We start from the raw sequence: 25,711 nt of genomic DNA, 5'->3' as shown, positions 1-25,711 counted from the left end.
ATCTATTGTTAAAACAGGGTAGTAGTAGCAATGCTGTGATGCCAGAACATGTAAATTGGGGGAAAAACTGAGCTTAATGTGGAACAATAACTACAGTGGAATCCTTTGAGAGCCCAAAATACAAGAGAGAACAGCATTCATTATTAAAAAGGGGTTTTCTGTCAGAAATGTGTCCCTGCATGTGTTTAATTCTAATTGATCCAACTGCATTATCATGCCTTTTCAACTTTGGATATACGTGAGTATATGTTTTTAACTATAATCTGGATTATAGACATTCATGGATTGATTTTATGGTGAATAAAGCAGTCATTCTTAAAGGTGTTTAAAGGTGTTGACGTGTGTCGCTTCACTGTTGATAAGGCTACAAAACAATTCATCCATAGTCAATAAAAATATAGACACAATTAACAACTTTTGCAGAAAACTATTTATCCTTTAAAAATGTCATCATAAGGCACAGTCAAAGAGTATATTCATCTCACAACACAAATCAAATCATAGTGAAATCAGGTTGAATTTGTCCTACAGTATTGACCATATTTGAGTACAATACTATTGGATATGATCATGTAAATGACAAAAATAAATAAATACAATTGTCATATTAAATGCATACAGACATTTTTGCAAAAGGAACTAGCTGCTGGTCCTACTCTTGATTTAAAAAATATTTTAGTCTTAAAAAGCAAAACACGACATTTTATGTTACGTTAAATGTGTCTTATTCCCTTCTTTTATCTCAATGTAATTTTCAGAATATAAAACAACAGCACCGAAACATAAAAATAAGAATAAAAAAACAACAACACAGCACCCACTAAAACTTAAAATCATACTGACCAATATCAGTCACTCAAGTACTGGAGGAGTTGGAGTTAGCACTGATCATTAGCACCATATTGTATGTCCTACAACGTGCCCAAAGAAATCTGCTCCACAGACGTTGACTTTTGGTAACAGTAAAGAGGAGTAAAGGTTGAATATGTTTCCAATAGGTGTAGCTGTCAGACTAAGAAAGTGCTACTGTGCAGGAAAAACTTACTTTTACGTGTACTAATAATTACTGAACACTGTTAGTATTATCTAGCAAAAGTCACAGAGTAAATAGAGTAAACTAAGAAAACTCATTAGTGAGCTGCCAGGCTATTTTTGCTTTATCTATAATGTGCTGACCTCTATGTAATGTCCCATTAAAATGCCCTCCATCAATGTAAACTCCGAGCAGCCTTTGGTGGTACAGTATCTAAGGATTTCATTGCTTTATTTGGTGAAAACAGAAGTGTAACCATGCAGATTAAATCAGAAGTAAAGGTACCTCAAACTTTATTTCACTGACATGTCGCACAGTCGTGTCAGGGAGGTCAGAGTTCACAGGTGGCTGGCTGTGAGACGTTCAGGGGACAGGCTTCTTTTGCTGTTAAATGCCTAAAAACAAGAAAAATGACTTGATTATAACTTTTGAGTTAACATAAAATAAATCAAAGTATATAGCGGTTAAATTTTGAAGTACAGTACATACCCTTAGAGCCAAGGACGTGCATGCATGTTGTTTAGTGGAAAGAGTGATACGTTATAACTTCCTTGAAAGCATTTAGTGTACGAGATGAGCTAAGGACAAATCCATTGACATTTTTCATATTGAAAAGAGTATTATGTTACCTATCATGACCAATCATGTGTTTTCGTTTTTGCATGTTATTGTGCATGTAAAAGATCCTCAAAGTTAAAAAAAAAGTCAAAGTTCGCTCCTCTCTCCCACAGAAAACACTGCTCCTGAAATGCCTCATCAGTAGTCCCGCCTTTAATTCCGTGACTTTGTGACATCACACTATGTCACCATGTCACACACTTGCATAATTTATGCCTAGTGGCTGCTATGGCATGAAAAAATTGATTTAGCACAGCTGCTCTGTTGCTCAGGAGTGTGTGAGCTGACCAATCAGAGAAGACTGGGTATTCGGGAGGGTGGGCCTTAAAGAGACAGGAGCTAAAACATTGTGTTTCAGACAGAGGGGGAATACAGAGCTGCAGCACTGGACAGTATGAGAAAACTGTTGTGTGATTTTTTTGTGTGTGTGTTTCTTAAAGAAAATTTGAAACATTTGTCTACCAGATAAGGCAAAATAAATATGTGACATCAACAATTATGATTTTTCCATATGTAGCCACATGTCTTGTTTTCTGTTTCCACCTCTAACAGAAAAAAATGCTTTTATCTTAACATACTAAATATAACCATTAGTCATTAATGGGTCTGAAGTTTATCAGCTTTGTGAGGAAACCCCCCAAATGATGCCTATCTTTCTGAGTGTTTGGTTGCACTTTACAATGATTAATATTATGTTATTAGAGACTTACAAGACTTCGAGATGGGCTGAGAGAGCGAGAGCGCACAGGGCTGACACTCCGGCTCCGGCTTCTGCTCCACTGCAAGAACAGACATGTCACCAGTAAACACATGAGCCTTTCCATCTGCATTCATGCCTTTACATTATCCTCTAAAGTAACACTTCAATGAATTATGATATTTTTGAAGTCATTATAGAGTCAGTACCAGGGCACCTCTTCGAGTCACAGCCTCGCCCTTCACTACCACAGCATCTCCGTCCATCAAGACTGGCCACACATGGTGCATCACCAGTGGAGCGGTGAACTCAGAGTCATAGCTGCGACGATACCTGTCAGACAGAGAGGATGGGAAAACAATGATGTGTTTCATCTAAGTGTGGAGGGTGACATCTACTGGCAGAGACAGCAAATAACCAATAAATACAGTGATAGGCTGCAGTTCATTGGGTGGTGTTTTTAAATGATTATCATGATATGTAGCATGGTAGGTCAACTTAAAATTTCCATAATTACAATGCATCAATACTGACACAATAGCTTTACTCTGAAACCTTTCAGGAGACCCTGATTCCTGACAAAACAAACTTTGTGCAGCTTTGATACATAATTTAGACACATTTACTGCACAGACAACTGACTTGCTGTCGTTGTAAAGTTCTCCATCGCTAGCAAAGGCCAGGTCAAGAGGTGGGGCCAATGTCTGCATGGCAAAGGCCACCCTGCACGTGTCCCTGATCAAGGCACTGATGAGGACAAAGTCCACCTCTGGCGGGAAAGAGATCCGAGGGTTTACATTCATGGCATTGATCACATCCTGGGAGGAGATGAAATACACAGTCAGTATGAAACCAAATGAATTGCTTCATAAGTGCTGCAGAGGACATATGAAGAAGTATTTAGTCCTACATTGACGCTGGTCTGGACGTCATAGAGGTCCAGGTTTCTGACGATGTTGTCCACAGCTGCATCCTCCAGACTTTCTGGCCCAAAGTGGGACGGGGACAGTGTCTTTCTCACACGCAACTTGAACTGACGGTAAGCCAGTTTTGCTGTCTTAAAGGACTCCTGTGACATGAAAACATGAATGAATATATCATATACCAGCCAATCACATCTGCCAATCTCTACGGGTGGTCCTACAATAGTTAGAGTCATACCACAACAGCAATGAAGATGATTTTCTGGACCATCTCTAAGTCAGCGATGTAGCGTCGAAGCAGGGTCTGGGCCTCCAGACGCTCCACAGCATACAGGTCGCTGAAGCGCGATACGAGGCGTGCATGGCGGGAAGAGTTTGTGAGCTGAGCTCTGGTGGGCGACTCGCTCCTCATGGGGCTGGAAGAGCGACTCAGTCTGGGCAAGGGGCTCGGAGAACGACTTCTCACCAACCTGAGGGAGAAATTTAGATCATCATTTGAGACATTATTCTGTGTGTGTGTGTGTGCGTGTGTGTGTGTGTGTGTGTGTGTGTGTGCGCGCGCGCGCGTTAAGGTTTACCTCTCCTGCAGTAAGGCCTTGTCTGTGCTCAGGTAGGACACTTCATCTCTCAGCAAGCGTATCTGCCGCTCATTATCATCAAGAGCGTCCAGCTTCCTCTTGTAAATCTCCACCTGCCCATGTGCTGACCGTAAACTGAAACACAGACACAGCTCACATCAACAGAGGAGCACTCACTGTATACTGCATGTCATGGCAGTGTTTTCGTGCATCACCCACTCTGCTTTCAGTTGTAATATTTCATCTTCAGTGGCAAGCAGAGTGGTTGCTGATTTGCTCTTTGTGTCGTCCAGATCCTTCTGAGCATCGGCCAATCTGTTAAAACAAAGAAAAGCATATAATTCAGGTGAGAGGGTACGAATGGAAATAAAAGGTGCAAGCAATCTCTAAATACTGTACATCCGCTTGACCATAGATTTGTCTCCATACTGTGGAATTTTTCAATCATCTAAACACAAGCAATGAGAGTTGAGGTATAAAAACTCTGGCTGGCTGCAGCCCTTTACTCTAATTGTGCTGTCTTATATCTCTTGTATCACACTCACTCTGCTCTGACATGGTCCAGCTGCAGACGAGTGGAGCACAGCTGAGTGTCCAGCTTCTGAACTTCGCTATCATGGGAGGCAGAGAGCTCCCTGATCCTCCTGTCCTTTTCCACTGAATCCTGATGACAAACAAATCATACCATACCGTAAAATGATATGCAGTACTCACAACACCAGATTGTGATAGAGGAAAATGATTGGAATTGGTTGAACATTTTGATGTATTTCGAATATTGATGGATTTATTAACGAGATACTCTATGTTATTAAGCATAGTGACATATGATGTCACCTGGATGAGCTGTAGACTGGTGTCATCAGTGACTGAGGGCCTCGCCATTGAGAAACAGGTTCCCAGCCACGGCAGTAGGCGCATTTTGAGGGTGTCCACTCCAGCATAGTGTCCACCTGATTCATGGGTGAGTGTTAAATAGTTCACGAGTGTTTATAACCCAGTTGATACTTTGGAAATGAACATTTTAGATGCATTTGAAAAGCTCACCTTCAGCAGCTGTGAGGTTTAGGATGGCGAACAGTTGGCCCTGGATCTTGGCGGTGAGTTCAATCAGCTCACAACATCTATTTAGATTCTGGTCACAGGAAATAACCTGGAAAGGTAAACATGAGTCAGTCAAATTCTTTATTTATTTTTATCTTTAAAAAAAACAACACACTTGAAATGTACAGGCTGTATGCTTTCGGCTTGCTCTTTTCTGTTTTAGCTCTCTATATATTTTCAGTTATAGCTAAATATCAGATAATGCTATTGTGGAACTGTTTATAACGACTGTTAAATTAGACAAGAACTGTATCCAACTGTTTTGGAAAAAAATAAATATTTCTGATTTCATATTATTAACTCATTAATATTGTAAATATTACAATTCTGAGTTTGAATGTCTTCTCCAAAACTACATAGTGCCTCTAGCCCAGTGTTATTGCAACCCACTACGACACGACAACAGATTTAACGCCATACATCCACCGTTGTGTGCATTTATAGTGTAGCTGTGAGTAATAACTATATTTATAGTATACATTTTATACTATAAATATTTTCGTTTACATATATCACTGCCTGTCTCTCTGAAACGCGCTGTTCCCGGTGTGTTCCGGTCTGGACAGAGTTGCACCGGAAGTAATAGGGCGTGAATGATCTGAAGCACAAGATCTTTGGAATAGTCCTGCGGTAGCCATGACGACTGGCGTCCATAGCAACCAAACTCTACCTGGAAATCAATGTAATCTAAACAAGTGCATTCCGTTACTGTAGTTTTGTGTTTGTGTTTTAAATTAGCGATGCATTTACGAACCACTGCGCTTCAATTGCGTCATCCATAACGAAAAAAATAATTAGTAAAACATATAGTGAAAAAAAAAAATCATTAGTCGACATTTGTAAACAAAGTAACTTCCTAGATAGGAGTAATATTACAACACTTTGACTAAAACTTAGCTAGCTTGCATTCAGCTGTGTGCTACAAAAATACAATTTAAGCCACACGAGATAACCACCGTGAAACGGATAGCAAGGCCGGCCAAAGTGCTGTGGTCAGATTTAGGTCGGTCATTACTTATTAATGAACTTACATGGTAGTCTTTGTGCCAGCTCTCAAGCTTGTCCTGTAAGACGCTGAAGGAGGATGTATTGGCCAGTCTCCTCAGCGTGTCGGCCATGTCCGTGCACAATAACTAGCGTAACAGGTTTAAAAATAAAAAAAAATGCCCCTGGAGGAGGAGGAGGAGGACAACCGCCGGGGGGGAGTGTGATCTCTGAGGGGAGTGCAGTAAAAAAAATCCTGTCCCGGCAGCTTTTCCTCCACCTACGACACAGATGCCAAGCACCGCCTCAGTTGTGGCAACCAAGAGAGGAGACGAGACACCGACAACCAAACCACACAGTGTTTGTAAATAAATAAACTCTGTCAGTGGCTCCTCTGCAGGCTCTGCTCTCCAGTGATGCAAAATACGACTGTAACGTCATCCTGTCAAACGACACCAGAGGCCCGCAGAGTAAAACCCTGCGGCTCAGTAACGCAGATATGAGCTGATGCTTCAGCGCAAAGTAGCTGAGTTGGATCAGATCCGATTATCAAACAGCAGGCCACATTAAACTGAACTAGATGTGCAGCGAGTGTTTGTCAGAGCACATTTAAAACGATAACAGGAATAAATGATCATATGATTACAATAAGTAATTAGAATGATTGATTAATGGTTAGCAGCAGACCAATTTTAAGGGGTTCTGATATTATATATTATATTACTATGTAAATAATAATATCAATAGTACTGATGCTATTTTACCTAGTTGTTGATATAGTAAAGTAAAATAAAAAAATAATGATTATGATGATGATGATGATGATAATAATCAAGGTACATTTTACAACACAGGGTTTTACAACGAAATGTAAGTTTTAGTTACTTTATGCTAAGCAAGGCAAAAAAAATGATGGTATATTTAATGATATCATTTAAAAAACAATAATACTAACATATTAATAATAATAATGATGGTGATAATGATTATAATGACAATGATAAAACAATTAAAAAGCCAAAATCAGAATAGGCTAGAAAAGTATTCAACCCATACACTGTCCAGATTTGATCTGCATCAGCCACACGCTTCTGCCCCACACTCAAGATTTCCTGTTAATCTGTTATGATGCGTATTTGCTTTATCAATGAAAATTTCATATAAGTTTTGGTGTTTAACAATAACACTATGATAATGTAATAATTGTTTCTCTTTGCAGCAGAGTGCTTTGAAACAGTCAGAAGTGAGATGTTCTTACTACACTCTGAGCTGACTGTGAAGCCACTCCTGTTTAATCATTGTTTTTGCCAAACACTGCTCGGTTGTGATCGTTATTGTTGATTAGTGAGTAGAGCTGGAGTGTGGCGGCTCTCTGGGCAGTGTACGGTTTACCTATGGAAAATATGAATGGGAATGTTTATCTATTTTTAGGATCCTTCTGTGATTGGCTGCTTGAACTTGGAATGGACCATCTTTTATTTTCGTTGAAACGTCAATTTGTCATTGAAAATAAAACGTCCCTCATTTGTTTTCGTTCGTATTGACATAATTTGTATTCATGAGTAAGCATCTTCCAGTAAGTAACTTAAAACACAACCGGTTATTTCGCCTTCGACTATGAAAAGCGGTAAAGTGGTACGTCCCGTGTCACTCGGCAAGCAGGAGAGGGAGGGTCAACATGGCGTCCGAACAGGTCCGTTATCTTCTATATTTGTTGTTTTTCTTGCATTTTACCCCATTTTATTGTCAGGTGTTTGTTAAGAGCGCAACAATATATATGCTGTAGTAAATTGGTGTAATAAAGACGAATGTGCTGGCTTTGTTATCGGCTCTACGATGATATACCAGTGCAATAAATACTGGCCTCCGCTTCGTTATTATAGGCAACGTTAGCTTGGAAATAAAAATGCTAACATTTTAACCGACATACTGTTTGACAGCGACGTAATTTGGCCTATTTAAAGAGCATCTAAACTGTATTGTAATGAGATAGGCGTGTTTGTTTCTGTTTCACAGCTAAAACGAGTGCGGTTTATTTTTAGTTATGGCCACCGACAGCCAGTCGCGGGGCATTTAACTGAGATGCATTCCAGCGCAGAGCAGAAGAGACACTGACAATACATGACAACCAAAACCTTGTGTTTGATACGACTGTGGACAGTAAATGTAGATTTGTGGGAAATTTCATACACAGTAGAACGTGTTAGAAAATAGATTAAAACTGTATGTGTAAAATTCCATTGATTTTAAGGACAGTATCTCTAAGTATGGAGGGGAACATTTGATTTTAAAGAAGCAACCCCAGAATATCCCTATATGGTGTTAAAAGCCTGTAAAACCAAGTATATGTAAGAACATTTTCTTTTTTCAAGGTGTGTTTTCATGACTTATAACTGATTCTATATGGCACCCCTTGCTGCATAAAGCAGGCTATACATTGTAGTGTCATGCCTCAGAGATTGTTTTGCCTTTCAGGAGAGCTCCAATGGGCCCGTGAAGAAGTCCATGCGAGAGAAGGCTATAGAAAGACGCAGCATCAACAAGGAACACAACAGTAACTTTAAAGCAGGCTATGTACCCATAGAAGAGGAACGTCTCCATAAGACGGGGCTGAGGGGACGCAAGGGGAACATGGCTGTCTGCATCGTTGTCCTCCTCTTCCTCCTCGCCTTAATTAACCTCATTGTGAGTACCACAAGCCTAAATGTCGAATTATCGTTACGTGTTGTTTCATTCATCGTGAATCATGGTCTTCTGCAACAACTCTTCTGTCCCTCAGATCACTCTGGTAATATGGACAGTGATCCGGATCGGTCCCAATGGCTGCGACAGTATGGAGTTCCATGAGTCCGGCCTGCTGCGCTTCAAACAGAAGGCGGACATGGGCATCGTTCACCCACTGCACAAGAGCACAGTAGGAGGTCGTAAGGACCAGGACTTGGTTCTTGTCGGCAACAATAACCCGGTGAGAAACACAGAGTACACTTACAGTGAACACTCAGCAGTTACAAAAGCACATAAAACGACTAACTGTGTGTGCACACAATGAACTCCTCTCTTTTCTTTATGTTTTCCAGGTTGTGTTCCAGCAAGGCACCACTAAGCTGAGTGTAGAGAAGGACAAGACATCAGTTGTCAGCGATGTTGGCATATCCTTCACAGACCCTCGTACGCAGAACACGTTCTTCAGCACAGACTTTGAAAACCACGAGTTCCATTTGCCCAAAGGGGTCAAAGTTCTCAGTGTTAAAAAGGCGTCCACAGAAAGGGTGTGTATAATGATAATGATAGCTGGAACAGAAAGTAGTTCATGTATTGTGTTATGTTACTACAAAACCTGCACTAGTATCAGCACGTTAACCCATAACGATAAAGTGATAACTCATTTATAGAAATTTTGCAAATGAACAAATAAAGCATTAATGAGCACATTGAGCTGCATCAGAGCAAAATAGATGTTTAGACTTCCAGACAGTGCTGGACTATCTTCAGAATAAGTACCTGGTTGTTGTTATCTGGCCCAACCAAAGCTCAGACTGAAAATGTGAATATCCAGAGAAACGTGACGTTTGCAGTCCTGAAATGCCACGGGCCAGTCTGTGGGAGCCTGAGAGCATCTGAAAGAGATGCAGGTGTGCAAAGCTGATAGATACAAAAGACTCAAGGCTGTATTCACTAGCAGAGGTGTTTTTACAGTGAGACAAAATAGAGGCCTGAACATGAATATAGATGAAAATGTTCTGGCTTTGCATCTTTGATAAAAGTGGAAAAAATAATTTTCAAAACGTGATTTCACATTATAATTTTGCGGTATTGTTTGTGATGTTTATAACACATTTGTGGAAAAGATAGCAGAGTCTAAATACTCTGTGGACCCTTGTATATGCTGGCTTTAGTGTTGACAAATGTCATGTATTGTCACTGATTTTAGATCACCAGTAGTGCTACATCGGACCTGAACATTAAAGGGGACAGCAAGGCCATCATTCGTGGAAACGAGGGCGTCAACATCATGGGCCGGACCGTTGAGTTCAAAATGGGTGGAGGCATCGAGCTCAAGGCTGTAAGTGTGAAATATTGCAACTTGTCTTTTCCAATAAAGGTTTTGCAAACTCTTGCATAAAACCAATTGAAAGGTGTAAAAATAGGCCACCTCTTGAATACGTGCTACCAGCAAATGGGAGGCAGCATATCACCTGAGTAACTTCAATTATTACATATTGCACCTTTAAAGCTGATGAAGATAGATATGTGAGGATTGATGTGTGTTTTTTTTATCTTTGCAGGAGAACAGTATCGTCCTCAACGGATCAGTCATGTTCAACGCCTCGCGCATCCCTAATTCCGCTGGAGATGTGTATTTCGATGAGGGTCTGGAAAGGTACAAGCTGTGCATGTGTGCAGATGGGACTCTGTTCCGTGTGCAGGTAAAATATCACAACATGGGCTGCCAGACCTCAGATAACCCATGTAGAAAAGCTCACTAGGAGACTTAACTGGAATCTGCTGTTACATCTCCCAACAATCTGTCACCACTGAAGTCAGACTACAAATTTTGTAGGACTTTCTATAGGCCATTTATCACGACGCACATAATAATACCTCTGCAGTTCACCTGACTCGCTCTGTATTCCTCATTTTGTGTGCCAAATTGTGTTACAGATCATTGCCACTTGGCCAAAGATATTAACAGACTATAAGTATTTGTATTGTTTTTATAAAATTTAAATTGCCATGTCAGTGCGTAACACTACTATTTTTAACATCATACTGTGGTTAATGTTGCCCATTGACAGCGATTAGAAGCTACAGTATTTACTTTTTGCCTTACCGTCCAGTATTACTAACTTACAAACCTTGAAGAGGGGTTGTGCAAGATTTGATTTGCTGTTCATTGTTTCTGGCAGCTGTGTTTGATATTTTCTCTCTAATATTCACTGACAAGCGTGAGACACTAAATGATTATAGTGATTTGTATATTATTAAATTTGAAAATATACGTTTTAAGCCATCCAGTTATGTTAAAGCAGAGTAGGTCTCTTCCTGCACATCTTGGACTGTCTATCATGCACGTGCCAATGGATTTACAAGGGATGATGTAGAATAAAATATATACTGTATGTAATATTCTAATTTTGTCGCAAAGCCTTTTTTACAGCGAAAATGATACGATAATGAAAAGAAAAACAAGACTGTGTGCACTAAGTAATGCTACAGATTAATGCAAATGTTCATGAATGTCAGGAAAGTTTAAATCATCAGTAACTTGGTTTAAAGCCTATTTTGAGTGGTTTTGAATTTTGTGCAATATATATTATAAAAGATTTGACTTTCATTTTGCTTTGGATTGTCTTTTTTGTTTTATAATAGTGCCAATGTTGAGAAATGTCATGAAGTGTCATGAAGAGTGTTTTTGATCAACTAAATTAAAAAAAAAACAGGAGAAATTGTCCAACATTTAATTGCTGTTTGTTTCAATAAAGAAACATGTTGCTACGGGAAACTCGTTATCGTGGTTTCTGTCTCGAGTGTTTACATGGTCATTTAAAATCATAAAAGATTACTGTGCCTCATTATGGCGTTTTATTATCTAATAGAATGTGGGGCTGGGGCATGGCTCTCCTTGCCATAAACTTTCAGGATTGTGGTTATCTATCATACATGGCGGAGGAAAACAGTAACAGTAAGACATTAACTAGACATGTAAATGATTGAATGAATCACTGAATAGCATAATTGGGTAGGTGCATGTCCAGCTAGACGCAGCAAAATCCTCCTCAGACTTTGATCAGAACTGCCGGAGACGAGAAGTTAATGCGCTGAAAACACTGGGTGTCAAAAGAGAGTCACAAGTTCTCCTGTCAGATCTGGAAAGAGTGGAAACGCAGGTGAGTTTGATGTTTTTAGATAATTTACTGTTTGTATGTCATCATGGATTTAATATGATTTATTATTTTTTATGTTGATTGATTGTCACAGTCTGTCTTTGGTAAAAATTAATCTTATTTTTTGAGTGAATCTCTGAACAGTCATTGATCTGTGTGTCCCCTCAGGGCAGATTGTGATGGCAGTGGCTCAGTGGCCGTTCGTGGCTGCTGCGCTGCTCCTCGTCTCTTCCGGGCTCCTCTCCTCCTCTCCCCTGCCTGCCTGCCCCGAGCCCTGCACCTGTCAGAGTGCTCCCCAGTTGAACTGTTCCTCCTCTGGCCTTTCCCTGGTGCCTCAACACATCCAGGACTCTGTCACCGAGCTAGACTTGTCTCATAACCTCCTCGTCTCTGTAACGCTCGACCGACAGCATCATAACCTCAGGAATGTATGGCTGGGAAACAACAGTATTACACGCTTGTCTCTCTGCTTGAAGAGAGACCTGGCAGGCCGTCATGTCAGAGGGAGACAGCTACATCGCTTGAAACCTTGGAGCAGACACGGATGTGTATCTTGGGCCCCCACCCTGCAGCTGCTATCTGTTGAGAGGAATCAGCTAGAGGAACTCCCAGAGGGTGAGTCAGTGTGATGTGGTCATACAGTCATATATAAATCAATGTCACAGCACAAGAACCATCAGTGCATTGAAGTGGTGTGTCTGTTCCAAAACTCAATACTGTAATCATCTTTTATTGTAGCATTCTGAACTGTGATGAATTTTAAGTAGATCAGACTTGGACTGCTCTTATCAATAAGATCATTTACAAAGTTGCTGGAACACAGTATAGAAATACTTAAAGGAACAGTTCACCCCAAAATGAAAATTCATTTTGTCATTATCTGATCATCCCCATGCCGATAGACAGGCAGGTTAAGTTTACAAAGTCCACAAAACATTTCTGGAGCTTCATAGCAAAATAGTGTTGCATTCTCCTAAACAACTGAAGCTCATCCAGCGTAATCCAAGTCTCCTGAATTGATTTGAAAATACTTTATTTGCATGTAGTCAAACTTGTCACCCACCTCAGACGGGGTGTGTGCTAACACTTTTATTTTAGCAACTACAGATTTTCAACATAATAAACAGTGTGAATAACGTCTTTTAAAATCAATTCGTTATCTCGGGGCCTCCAGAGACAAGATAAGACAGACAAGCTGTATGGAGACATTTCATTTATTTATTTTTTCCGGTTGTTTATTCTAACTTTTGAAGAGCATGTCCCCATCTACTTCAGCTGTTTCAGAAAATGCTGCAATGCTGGTTTTCTGTGAAGCTCCAGAAATGTTTTGTGTTTTTTTTTTTTTTTGGGTGAACTTATCCTTTAAACACCTTCAAATTTCATTCAGATTTAATTTACGTAAATTCAGCAGTTTTGGCAAAAAAAAAAAAAATACTTTAATTATCAAATTAAGCAGAATTATGCCTGCTCATGTTTTATTATTATTGGATCATTATTACTGATACGTCCATATGTAAGCAGCACTTTGTAGGTGGTCATGGTGGACCTAATTTAATTACTTATTTGTGGGTAGTTAAATCTATAAAAATGAATCACGCTCTATAAATTTATCACGTTTTTTATGTAACATCTTACTGTAATCTGGGAAAATAAATTATCACTGTTCAACAGATGTAGTTGAACAAAAATCACTATTATTCCCTCATAAATGTCAAATTGTCAAATTAAAATACTTAAGCATTAGCTGTACTTCAGTGTAGAACTTGAGTAAATGCACTCAGTTACTTTCCAACGCTGTTGTCACTGTTGTGAGTGGGAATTCATACTACAGACTTTTATCAGTACAGTACAGTCATCACAATACTGCAGTGTCATATAATGACTTATAGACCACACCTAATATGTTACAAGCTAATTGAATGACACGCTTATTGTCTGGCTGTGTTCCCAAAATATATATCGTATCTCTAAGGTGTATAAACAGGAGGTGTATAAAATGACAGAACAAACTTATTTAGTCTTTGATGGAGCTGAACCAGTACTACCAAAATGCTATGAACATGTTCTCTGTGTGTGTATGTTAATTAAGATCGTATGTTTCATGCAATGTACTGTGTGATCTATCTTTTTTCCTTTTCTTTACTATACCAGTGGAACCAAATTTTTCGCTCATGATCCATTAAAACAAGGCACTGTCTTACTCTGAGCCCTTGTCAAGGGTGTCAGAAGTCTTAAGTTAATATCTTTTTGCTTCCAAACCCTTCAGTTTGTGTCATCTAAATACATTTTCCAGGCCTAAAAAAGTCAAACTATCGAGTTTTTCATGAACAAAGCATTACTTAGGGAAAAGAAGATCTGCTTCACTTAATTAAAGTCATTTCCTTGACTTTAATTAAGTGAAGCAGATCTTCTTTTAGGTCTCCATTAGCATCTTGTGATTCACCTTGTCCCATTTTTTTGTATGTGGGCGTTTAAGGTTAGGCATGTGATAGTAAAGTTGCACAGTCAACTTCGAGCACACCTTTAATTGCACTCTGGTGTGTCGTTGAGAAATGTCCATGAGTCAGACCTGAAGGATAGGTCCACCCTGGTAGGTGTGTTGTTTGCCAATTTCAGACCAAAAAACTAGTCTGAGATCTACTAATTCATCCATACGCTCAAAAAAATTATTTGCCTAAAGTAGTGACTGCAAGTATTTTAATTAATATACATTTTCATCTACATTTATAACAAAAATGCAATGTAAAAGGTTGGATTTAATGCAATGTTGTTGTTTTTTATCATGGTAAGTCAATGTGAATAAGTTCAATAACTCAGTCTGATTAAATAAATGCAGACTTAAACATAAAACTTTATATTCAACATGACAGGAAAACCTTGCATTAAATGTGACCCTTTACACTGAACTTATGTAATGGATTATGTATGCACTATTTTCAATACTGTGAATCTATATTCACCTGTGAACTACATTTGCACTATGTACATATCCAATGTCTTTCAGTGCCTTCTGCTGTATGCGAACATTGCACATGCTAACATCTTTTTTTCTTTATTTCTTTATAGTTTAGCTTATTTATCTATTTATTTTTTTAGTTTTAAGTATATTTTGTGTGAAGGGAAACTAGCAAATTAAGAATTTAATTGCCCGGTGCAAACTATGTTTCCACTGTGTGTATGACAATAAACATCTTGAATCTTGAATTAGATGGAAAATTTACATGTAATTGAAATTCTTAAAGTCAGTGTTTTAGGCATTTTTTTTTTTTTTATGTGTATAGTGGAATAAATCTATTAGGTGTGTGCATTGCCATTAGTTAATGTCCTTTCATTTGATTCTCACATCCAAAGACCCTTTTACTGATATCCATTATCTTTAGTACTTTGCTCCACTTAGAAATGATTAAACCTCCAAAGATAATGAGACTGTACACCCTTCAGCCTGTCAGTTTTTATTGGCATTCCAGTGGCTCACAGAAAGGCGTAAACATGCAGTACAACTTTTCCCCTAAATCATATTATTTCACAGGATTTCTTCTGCCTGGTTGAAACATATGTGTTTCATAGAAATGCATTCACTACGGTCCTTCTAAAGGCATGTGTGGACAGCCCATTTACTTAGCAAGAGCTGTGTTGACACTCATAGACTTTTTTTTCCTGTTTGGTATTCAGCTCACAGAGCCCTCGGTGCCTCTCTAATGAAGCACAGACCCACAGTGACTTACTTCAGCCCAGCAGTCTCAGTGAGATTGTCTCTGGCTGGTGAAAGGGGGGAGGCAGCAGGGGAGACTGAGCACCACAGAAAAAATCTAAGCCCCATATTAGTCATATTGTATGAGTGTTCACAGTGAAAATAAGACAGAAGAATCTGGGGTATTCAATTCACACATTTCATATTATACTGTACACTATAAAGAAGTCCAGAGAGAGGGATGTTGTTTACATTATTTAATCTCGGCATTAAAAACACTGTAGTAATGCAAACACACCGACATTATAGCAAAACATAAACAGTTCTTCACCTTGCAAATCACAGTGACGAAGGTGAAGAAGTACAGGGCTGAGAAGAAACAGACATTTAACATATAGTACATTCCTTGCTCTCCTTTATGTTACTGTTGAGTTCTGATTACAGCTCTTGTTTTCTGCAATCCAGGGCTGGAAGTTACCGAGTCCTTACAGGTTCTGCAGCTCTCCTTCAACAGGATCTCAACTCTACAACCAGGAGACCTCAGCCACCTTTGGCAGCTAAAAGAGCTCCACCTACAACATAACCTCATCACAAGTCTCCATCCACAGATGTTCCAGGATTTAGCACAGCTCCGGGTAACACCGATTTTTTATCTAACTTTTTGAAAACATGCACAGAACATTCAGTATTTCAACAATAAACTCAGTGATGCCACATCAGTCTTTTTCAGAAAAGTATTCTGTAATTAAAAGATGATCTAGCTTTTAACTCAAGAATTTTTCTTTTAATTGTTGTAGCAATTCTCAAGATCTACTGTATGTCCACGTTTCAAAGGTCCTTGATCTGAGCTTCAACATGATGACCAGTCTCCATCCTCTGACGTACCTTTCTCTGCGTAACATCGGGGCAGATGTTAGGCTGGATGGCAACAGGTGGCAGTGTGACTGCAGCATGCGCAATCTCCGAAGGCGGATGGCCTACGATAGCAGCAGAGGCCTGCAGTCCTGGAGCGTGGTGTGTGCTTCCCCCTCCATCCTCTCAGGCAGAGACCTGCTGCAGTTGGAGGAGGATGACCTGAACTGTTTTGGCAGTGAAAACAGACCAGAGCTCCACCAAGATGTGACGGTTTACAGTGGGTCTGAGATACTGCTGTCTTGCTCTGCACAAGGTAACAGTAAAAAAATGTGTAAAATAACTTAATACATACATATTATAACAATGTGCGTTAGTCCAACTGCATGTTAATGTTGTCTGTATTGTAGATTCAATGTGGTGGACACCCAGTGGTCAAGCATCTGTAAGCCAACCTCAGGATGGTCTGCTCATCACTGACATCACAGAGAGAGACACGGGACTGTATGTGTGTGTGTCTGAAGAACATGAAGTCGTGTCTGTTTTTAACCTCCAAATCAGTAAAATAGAAGGTACAAGAAGAAAACCTAGAAGTTTACCGCAAGGCGCCCCAAATACTATAGGTCAAGAAAGAAATCAGAGAGCTACTCAGTCTGACTTGACTCTGGCTGTGTGTCTGTCTGTTTTTATCACGTTTCTGATAGCCTTTATCCTCGGAGTCCTGGCAAGACCATGTATAGATATTCTTTGGAAGAGGGTCACCAAAAAGAAAAGGTCCACTGAAACCAACTCCGTCTCAGATGTAGAACAAAGACAATATGACAATGAGGCCTTCTCCAATGGTGAGGAGCCAGAGGTGCCTAGCCCTCGTAGGGAAAGGAGAGTCACATTTAGCGATGTAGACATTAGAGAAAACAATGTACAATATTATGATACTGTTGCCAGCGGTGATCAGGAAAGCCTCAATGATGATGCAGTGTTTGAGTGTGAAGCTGCAAAGGCTGAGAGGGATGGACATACAGCTGAAGATTCAGGAAGTGAGAGCAGCTTACGACAGAGTAGTCCAGAGGAAAACCAGAGAGACCTCTCAGACATCACCAATGCAGGCCGCAAACACAACATAGAGTTTGAACACATCCCAGACCCTGTTGAGCAGGAAAAAAGGAGATCCTCGTCTTCATCCTCAGATTCTTCACTCTCTGGGAAAGAGGACCGTATAACTCTCAGAGACCTAACAACACCCAAGTCTCCTCAGCTGGCAAAGGACTCTGCTCAACAGAGAGCTGACTTCTTGCCAGCAAAAGTAGAGGGGCCACCAATTTCCACGGAAGGCAGTGAAATTCTCGGATTTTCTTCTGAGCCCTTTTCCGATTGGTCGCCACATACAAAGAACCCCAACCTAACAGACCCTGATCTGTGGCAGGAGAATGACGAACAATTTGAATTTAGCGATTCTGTTCGAAGCATCTCTCCAGGATCCAGCAGTGTTTGTGGGTCATTTAATGATTCAAAACCGATTGTGGCACCCACTTCAAATAAACAGAAGAGAGATGATACCTCCAGCTCCAGCTCTTATGTCAGTGAGGGTGAGCCTACAGAATACACTGTGAACTCAGACCAAGTGAAGGAGGAAGATATAGAAAGTAACCACAATAAACCTGAGGTCACTATCATGCCTTCAGTGGGATTAAATCAGGGTGATTTCAGATATGACACACAAAGGCCTGCAGCAAGACCAAAGCACTCCTTTTCCTCTCATTCCAGTGACAGTGATGGGGAAGACCACACAGTCAAAAAAGAAACGGTTGCAGGAGAGGGGGATACAAAGAAAAAAGTTGTACCCATGCCACGCACAAACGTCCGTGTACCCAGTTTGGGTGTAATTAATCACGGTAAAAGTACCAGGGCACCTCCACCACCTGTAGCTTATTCATCCTCTTCAAGCAGTGAGAGTGAAGCAGAAATCAAAGACCTAAAAGTGGAACAGAAAACAGGCAGAGTGAATGAGGGGATCAAAATCAGTGAGCCAAAAATACAGTCAACCAAGCTGGATCCCCAAATCAAGAGTAGCTTGAATATCAAAGCCTCGTCTGCAGCGAGACCAAAGCACTCCTTTTCTTCTCATTCCAGTGACAGTGATGGGGAAGACCACACAGTCAAAAAAGAAACAGATACAGGGGAGGGGGATACAAAGAAAAAAGTTGTACCCATGCCACGCACAAACATCCGTGTACCCAGTTTGGGTGTAATTAATCACGGTAAAAGTACCAGGGCACCTCCACCACCTGTAGCTCATTCATCCTCTTCAAGCAGTGAGAGTGAAGCAGAAATCAAAGACCTAAGAGTGGAACAGAAAACAGGCAGAGTGAATGAGGGGATCAAAATCAGTGAGCCAAAAATACAGTCAACCAAGCTGGATCCCCAAATCAAGAGGAGCTTGGATATCAAAGCCCCATTACCAGTTTCTGATTCAACTTCTAGTGATGAGAGTACAGATGAATCAAGGAAACACACAAAGAGGCAGGGGCAAGGAGATGTAGACATGGCAGGGCTTCCAATTAAAGAGTATCAGTCTAAAAGCAATGGTGCCATGAAGCCAAAATGGCCTTCTCGAGATCATAGCAACGTTACTCCAATCAAAGCACCATCACCAGCTTCTGATTCTTCATCTAGCAGTGACAGTGAAGCTGAAACAATAGGCCACAAAAAGAAACAGGAGCAAGGACAGACCAACATGGCAAGACTTCCAATTAAAGTATCCCAAACTGCAAGTCATGACCCACAAACACAGTGGCCAGTCCTAGATCTTGAGCATACAACACGCATCAAGAGGCGTCTGGATATCAAAGTACCATCGCAGTCTTCTGAGTCATCCTCTAGTAGTGACAGTGAGGATGAAAAAACTGGCCACATAAAGAAACAGGAGCAAGGACAAGCAAACATGGCAAAGCTTCCAATAAAAGTATCTCACACTAATGTCAAAGCACCAAGACCTGAATCTGAGTCATCCTCTAGTAGTGACAGTGAAGCTGAAACAATGGGCCAAAAAAAGAAGCAGGTGGTATTCAAGGTGGACAGTGGAGGAAATCCATTTCAAGTATCTCACACAGTAAATCCTGACCTGAGAACACAGTGGCCGGTCCTAGATCTTGAGCATACTACACGCAACAAGAGGCGTCTGGATATCAAAGCACCTTCACCTGACTCTGAATCATCATCATCTAACAGTGACAGTGAGGATGAAAAAACTGGTCACATAAAGAAACAGGAGCAAGGACAGACCAACATGGTAAAGCCACCAATAAAAGTATCTCAACCTAATATCAAAGCACCATCACCAGCTTCTGATTCTTCATCTAGCAGTGACAGTGAAGCTGAAACAACAGGCCAAAAAATGAAACGGGAGCAATGGGAGACCAACACGGCAAGACTTCCAATTAAAGCATCTCAAACTAATGTCAAAGCACCAAGACCTGAATCTGAATCATCCTCTAGTAGTGACAGTGAAGCTGAAAAAACGGGCCAAAAAAAGAAGCAGATGCTAGGCAAGGTGGACAGTGGAGGACATCCATTTCAAGTCTCTCAAACTGTAAATCCTGACCTGAAAACACAGTGGCCGGTCCTAGATCTTGGGCATACTACACGCATCAAAAGGCGTCTGGATATCAAAGTACCATCACCAGCTTCTGAGTCATCCTCTAGTAGTGACAGTGAGGATGAAAAAACTGGCCACATTAAGAAACAGGAGCAAGGACAAGCCAACATGGCAAAGCTTCCAATAAAAGTATCTCAAACTAATGTAAAAGCACCAAGACCTGAATCTGAATCATCCTCTAGTAGTGACAGTGAAGCTGAAAAAACGGGCCAAAAAAAGAAGCAGATGCTAGGCAAGGTGGACAGTGGAGGACATCCATTTCAAGTCTCTCAAACTGTAAATCCTGACCTGAAAACACAGTGGCCGGTCCTAGATCTTGGGCATACTACACGCATCAAAAGGCGTCTGGATATCAAAGTACCATCACCAGCTTCTGAGTCATCCTCTAGTAGTGACAGTGAGGATGAAAAAACTGGCCACATTAAGAAACAGGAGCAAGGACAAGCCAACATGGCAAAGCTTCCAATAAAAGTATCTCAAACTAATGTAAAAGCACCAAGACCTGAATCTGAATCATCCTCTAGTAGTGACAGTGAAGCTGGAAAAACGGGCCAAAAAAAGAAGCAGATGCTAGGCAAGGTGGACAGTGGAGGACTTCCATTTCAAGTCTCTCAAACTGTAAATCCTGACCTGAAAACACAGTGGCCGGTCCTAGATCTTGGGCATACTACACGCATCAAGAGGCGTCTGGATATCAAAGCACCTTCACCTGACTCTGAATCATCATCATCTAACAGTGAGAGAGAGGATGTAAAAACTGGTCACATAAAGAAACAGGAGCAAGGACAGACCAACATGGTAAAGCCTCCAATAAAAGTATCTCAACCTAATATCAAAGCACCAAAACCTGATTCTGATTCATCTTCTAGTAGTGACAGTGAAGCTGAAACAACAGGCCAAAAAAAGAAACTGGAGCAATGGGAGACCAACACGGCAAGACTTCCAATAAAAGTATCTCAAACTAATGTCAAAGCACCAAGACCTGAATCTGAATCATCCTCTAGTAGTGACAGTGAAGCTGAAAAAACGGGCCAAAAAAAGAAGCAGATGCTAGACAAGGTGGACAGTGGAGGACTTCCATTTCAAGTCTCTCAAACTGTAAATCCTGACCTGAAAACACAGTGGCCGGTCCTAGATCTTGAGCATACTACACACATCAAGAGGCGTCTGGATATCAAAGCACCTTCACCTGACTCTGAATCATCATCATCTAACAGTGACAGTGAGGATGAAAAAACTGGTCACATAAAGAAACAGGAGCAACGACAGACCAACATGGTAAAGCCTCCAATAAAAGTATCTCAACCTAATATCAAAGCAACAAAACCTGATTCTGATTCATCTTCTAGTAGTGACAGTGAAGCTGAAACAACAGGCCAAAAAAAGAAACAGGAGCAATGGGAGACCAACACGGCAAGACTTCCAATTAAAGTATCCCAACCTGCAAGTCATGACCCACAAACACAGTGGCCTCTCCTAGATCTTGAGCATACAACACGCTTCAAGAGGCGTCTGGATATCAAAGTACCATCACCAGCTTCTGAGTCATCCTCTAGTAGTGACAGTGAGGATGAAAAAACTGGCCACATAAAGAAACGGGAGCAAGGACAAGCCAACATGGCAAAGCTTCCAATAAAAGTATCTCAAACTAATGTCAAAGCACCAAGACCTGAATCTGAGTCATCCTCTAGTAGTGACAGTGAAGCTGAAACAACAGGCCAAAAAAAGAAGCAGGTGGTATTCAAGGTGGACAGTGGAGGAAATCCATTTCAAGTCTCTCAAACAGTAAATCCTGACCTACAAACACAGTGGCCGGTCCTAGATCTTGGGCATACTACACGTATCAAGAGGTGTCTGGATATCAAAGCACCATCACCAGCGTCTGAGTCATCATCTAGTAGTGACAGTGAAGATGAAATAACTGGCCACATACAGAGACAGGAGCAAGGACAGACCAACATGGCAAGGCTTCCAATTACAGCATGGCAACCTAATATCAAAGCACCAAGACCTGACTCTGAATCATCTTCTAGTAGTGACAGTGAAACAGAAACAACAGGTCACATAAAGAAACAGGAGCAAGGACAGATAAACATGGAAAGTCGTCCAATTAAAGCATCTCGTACTGCAAGTAATGACCCACAAACACAGTGGCCTCTCCTAGATCTTGAGCATACTGCACGCATCAAGCGGCGTATGGACATCAAAGCCCCTTCACCTGACTCTGAATCATCATCTAGCAGTGACAGTGAGAATAAAACAACAGGCCACACAAAGAAACAGGAGCAAGGGCAAACCAATATGGCAAAGCTTCCAATAAAAGTATCTCAAACTAAAGTCAAAGCACCAGCACCTGACTCGGAGTCATCATCTAGTAGTGACAGTGAAGCTGAAACAACAGGCCAAATAGAGAAACAAGGGCAAGGACAGACCAACATGGCAAGTCTTCCGATTAAAGTGTCTCAAACTGCATATAATGACCCACAAACACAGTGGCCTGTCCTCGATCTTGGGTATTCTACACGCATCAAGAGGCGTCTGGATATCAAGGCACCATCACCGGCTTCTGAGTCATCATCTAGTAGTGAGGATGAAACAACGCATCACACAAAGAAGGAGAGGCCAGAGTTGCTGGTAATTGCAGGTCTTCCATTTAAAGTATCTCAAACAGAAAGTCATGATCCAGAAAAACAGTGGCCAGCTGTAGATCTTGGTAATACTACTCGCATCAGGAGACGTTTGGACATCAAAGCCCCATCACCAACTCCTCAGTCATTAGTAAGTAGTGGGAGGGAAGGGAAGAGAGAAGAAGCTATCAAAATGAGTTCCTCTTCCTCATCAAGCAGCTCAGACGAGCAAGAGGAGGGTATGCAAGGTTTCATCAACCCCCCAAGAACAGCAGAACCAGATCTAGATCCAAATTCAAGATGGCCTCGACTGGGTCTGAGCAGTGCCCCCCATGTCAAAAGACGCCTGGATATCAGGGCAAGTTCACCTTCACCTGACTCTTCCAGCAGTAATGAGAGTGAAGGTGGGAGTTCAGACCTACCTGTAAAAGTTGAAAGGGACAGAACTACTGTGGGAATTACAAGTAATAAACTCGAGACAAAATTGCCTGACTTGGATAGGAGTATCCCCCTTGTCAAGAGACGCCTTGATATCAAAGCACCATCACCAGAACCAAATATGATTCAGAGTCGTGTGTCTCACGGATCTCAACAATCCACCTCTTCCTCAAGTGACAGTGAGGATGACAACAGAGACCATACTAAACTAGGACTGGGTGCATCTACCATATCAAAGGCCACAGAAAAGAAGTTCAATTGGTCTCCAAAGATCCCAGTGTTACACACTTCTCGCAGTCCAAAGACAGACCATGATATCAAGTTATCAAAGTATACAGTATTCGCAGATGGTGTGGGGGACAAAACAAGTGACAACATCAACACAGCGCCAGTGATAACCCCAGAACTGGAGTCACGGTGGGCCTCAATGAATCTTGGCATCTCCCGTTTCAGAAAGCGTATTGAAATCACATCACATGAATCAACAAATCTGCCCCCATCACCTCCACCTGACTCCCCCACCAGCAGAACAAGACGAAAGAGATGGGGAGTAGGAATCGGAGAAGTCATCCACACACAATCACCTCTAACCCCAGAGAAGGCTTCTCCCAGTTTAATGGGTCAAGATGACAATTCAGTGGAGATTAAAGGAAGATTAAGAAAAGACTACAACCTCCCAAAAACTGAAGAAAAGTCAACCCCAGAAACAATATTGACTAGTTTTGGTGATCCACATTTTAGGAAGTACCTCGATATCAAGTTGAGTAAAAAGGCTCCTGACACAATAGACCACAGTGGTCCTGACCTAAGTCTCGGTGTCCAACGCACTAATAGGAGTATGAATGTCAAGGCACCATCATCAGAATCAAGTAGTTCCTCGTCTTCCTCAAGCGAAAACGAACATGAGGGGACAGGATACACTGCAAAGCAAAGCAGACATCCATCAGATATGTTAGGAGTGACAGATAATAACTCCCTCATCACTTATAAATGTCATATTTTCAGTGACCCGACTACAGACCGTACAAACCAAAGACATACAGGGGCTGAAATAGTAAGCGTTGCACAAGAAGGCCCATTGCATAGTGTGGGAGTCAGAGATGAATCTCTTGCCCCAAGGAGAGTACCCAGTATGAACTTCGATGATGTAGTAAGGAAGAGGATCGAGCAGTCCAAACACACCACAGATGTGGACCTGCCGCCTGAGATAAGGTGGACTGGCATCGGCCGACAGCCATCTGATCTTTCTATCTCCAGTACGAGGAGACAACTGGATACAGGTTTATCATCTCCATCTGCACAGCCAGAACTTCCCCTCCTTCACTCCTTCAACTACCCCAGTGATAAAAGTGATGGTGGGACACTAATGCATAAGTACTCATCACTTAGTGCAAACAGTGTTCCTGCATCCAGCAGAGCTCTTGACAAGTTTGACAACTTACCTGACAGCTTAAAGGAAATTTCGAGGGGTGTACCTGAGGACAGGAGAGAAAAGAAAGGCCTCAGTGCTCTAAAAGCCATGTCATCAGCGAGACAAAAGTGGGACACACAAGCTGAAAATTTAGATAAGGGTGCATCTCCTCTATTTGATGACCGTGGCCCACAAGTTGACAGCAGTTTTTACAATCGAAGGCCCGAGAAGGTCATCAACCCTCCAGAGAAAAGAGCGACAGATTCGTTGTATGACGTTCCCCGGTACAGGAGGCATAACATTGGAGGTATTGAACCACCGCAGGAGACGCCACCTCCTATTCCAGCAACACCACCACCAGATGAGACAGTAGAGCTTAAATGGGGTTCTCCACAAAGCAGTATGAAACAAGGGTTTGCGGGCACCAGACCCTATCTACAACAGAACAGGAACAGAGTGGAATCTAACCCTTCTTTAATTACGTCACTAAGCCTGGAAGACTATTTTGATCCCACAAACGCAAACATTAGTCATGTTTAATAAAGACGTCAGTACATCCTAAATATTGACAAAACAAGCATTTGTGACATTTCATACATTTGCTTTTGAATTACGAAAATATTGGGATATTCTAGTTCATACTTAATAAATGGCCTCTATGGAAATTGTGTGTTGTGCCTGAGGCCAGTCGTTAGTTCATGTTACTGGACTTGAGAACGTGCATAAAGTCACATCCTTTGGACTGTCGCGGAAAATCCGACCCGAGTCCTTCACAAAGAAAACTGCAGTGCAGCAGCATTAAACAACTTAAACACATTGTCCACAGGCTTGTATAGGCAACCGAGAGAGATGGGAAAGGTCTCATTTTTCACGTCAAGTTTCAATACACTCACATATGGCCATTAAAAAAAGTGAATAATACATGTAAATTGCTACAAATTGTACACTTTAAGCTGTAAAATGAATTGTAAATACTATACATTTTTTGTGTGAAACTGTAATAGAGTGCTGTAGAGGACACCATATTTATCTTTCAGTTATGCCTTATTTCTGTAAATCTTTGTTTTTCTTAATTCAAACATCAGAAACCTGTCTTTCTAATCAATTTTGCAAGAATCCATATCATATTTGTGTCATGCATTATTAATACACTTAAGAGAACTTAATTAAACCTCATCTCTGAACAATTTAATGCAGATCTTTCATTTGTCGTGA

The 25,711-nt window shown here is 41.0% G+C and overlaps 2 protein-coding genes across 2 annotated transcripts; one reads left to right on the top strand and one right to left on the bottom strand.

The window, feature by feature from the left end:
* Nucleotides 1-1,309: 1,309 nt before the first annotated feature.
* spata18 (spermatogenesis associated 18) lies at nt 1,310-6,345 on the bottom strand. Its single transcript, XM_084355190.1, has 12 exons — nt 5,985-6,345; nt 4,897-5,002; nt 4,687-4,802; nt 4,395-4,513; nt 4,069-4,164; nt 3,850-3,984; nt 3,510-3,741; nt 3,259-3,417; nt 2,991-3,166; nt 2,558-2,681; nt 2,362-2,430; nt 1,310-1,428 (listed from the first exon to the last, which is right to left on the bottom strand). The coding sequence occupies exons 1-12, from the start codon at nt 6,069-6,071 to the stop codon at nt 1,372-1,374; spliced, it is 1,476 nt and encodes a 491-aa protein (XP_084211316.1). The 5' UTR covers nt 6,072-6,345; the 3' UTR covers nt 1,310-1,371.
* Nucleotides 6,346-7,538: 1,193 nt separating this feature from the next.
* sgcb (sarcoglycan, beta (dystrophin-associated glycoprotein)) lies at nt 7,539-11,440 on the top strand. The gene is made up of 6 exons (XM_084354831.1): nt 7,539-7,630; nt 8,413-8,622; nt 8,717-8,902; nt 9,015-9,206; nt 9,869-10,000; nt 10,224-11,440. Exons 1-6 carry the CDS (start codon nt 7,616-7,618, stop codon nt 10,422-10,424), a joined length of 936 nt encoding a protein of 311 aa, XP_084210957.1. The 5' UTR covers nt 7,539-7,615; the 3' UTR covers nt 10,425-11,440.
* The last annotated feature ends 14,271 nt before the right edge of the window (nt 11,441-25,711 follow it).

The sequence above is a fragment of the Pagrus pagrus genome, assembly GCF_965226575.1.
Source record: "Pagrus pagrus genome assembly, chromosome: 6".
NCBI lineage: Eukaryota > Metazoa > Chordata > Actinopteri > Spariformes > Sparidae > Pagrus > Pagrus pagrus.
Note: the sequence above shows the minus strand (reverse complement) of the source record. Positions and strands in the feature narration are given on the sequence as shown.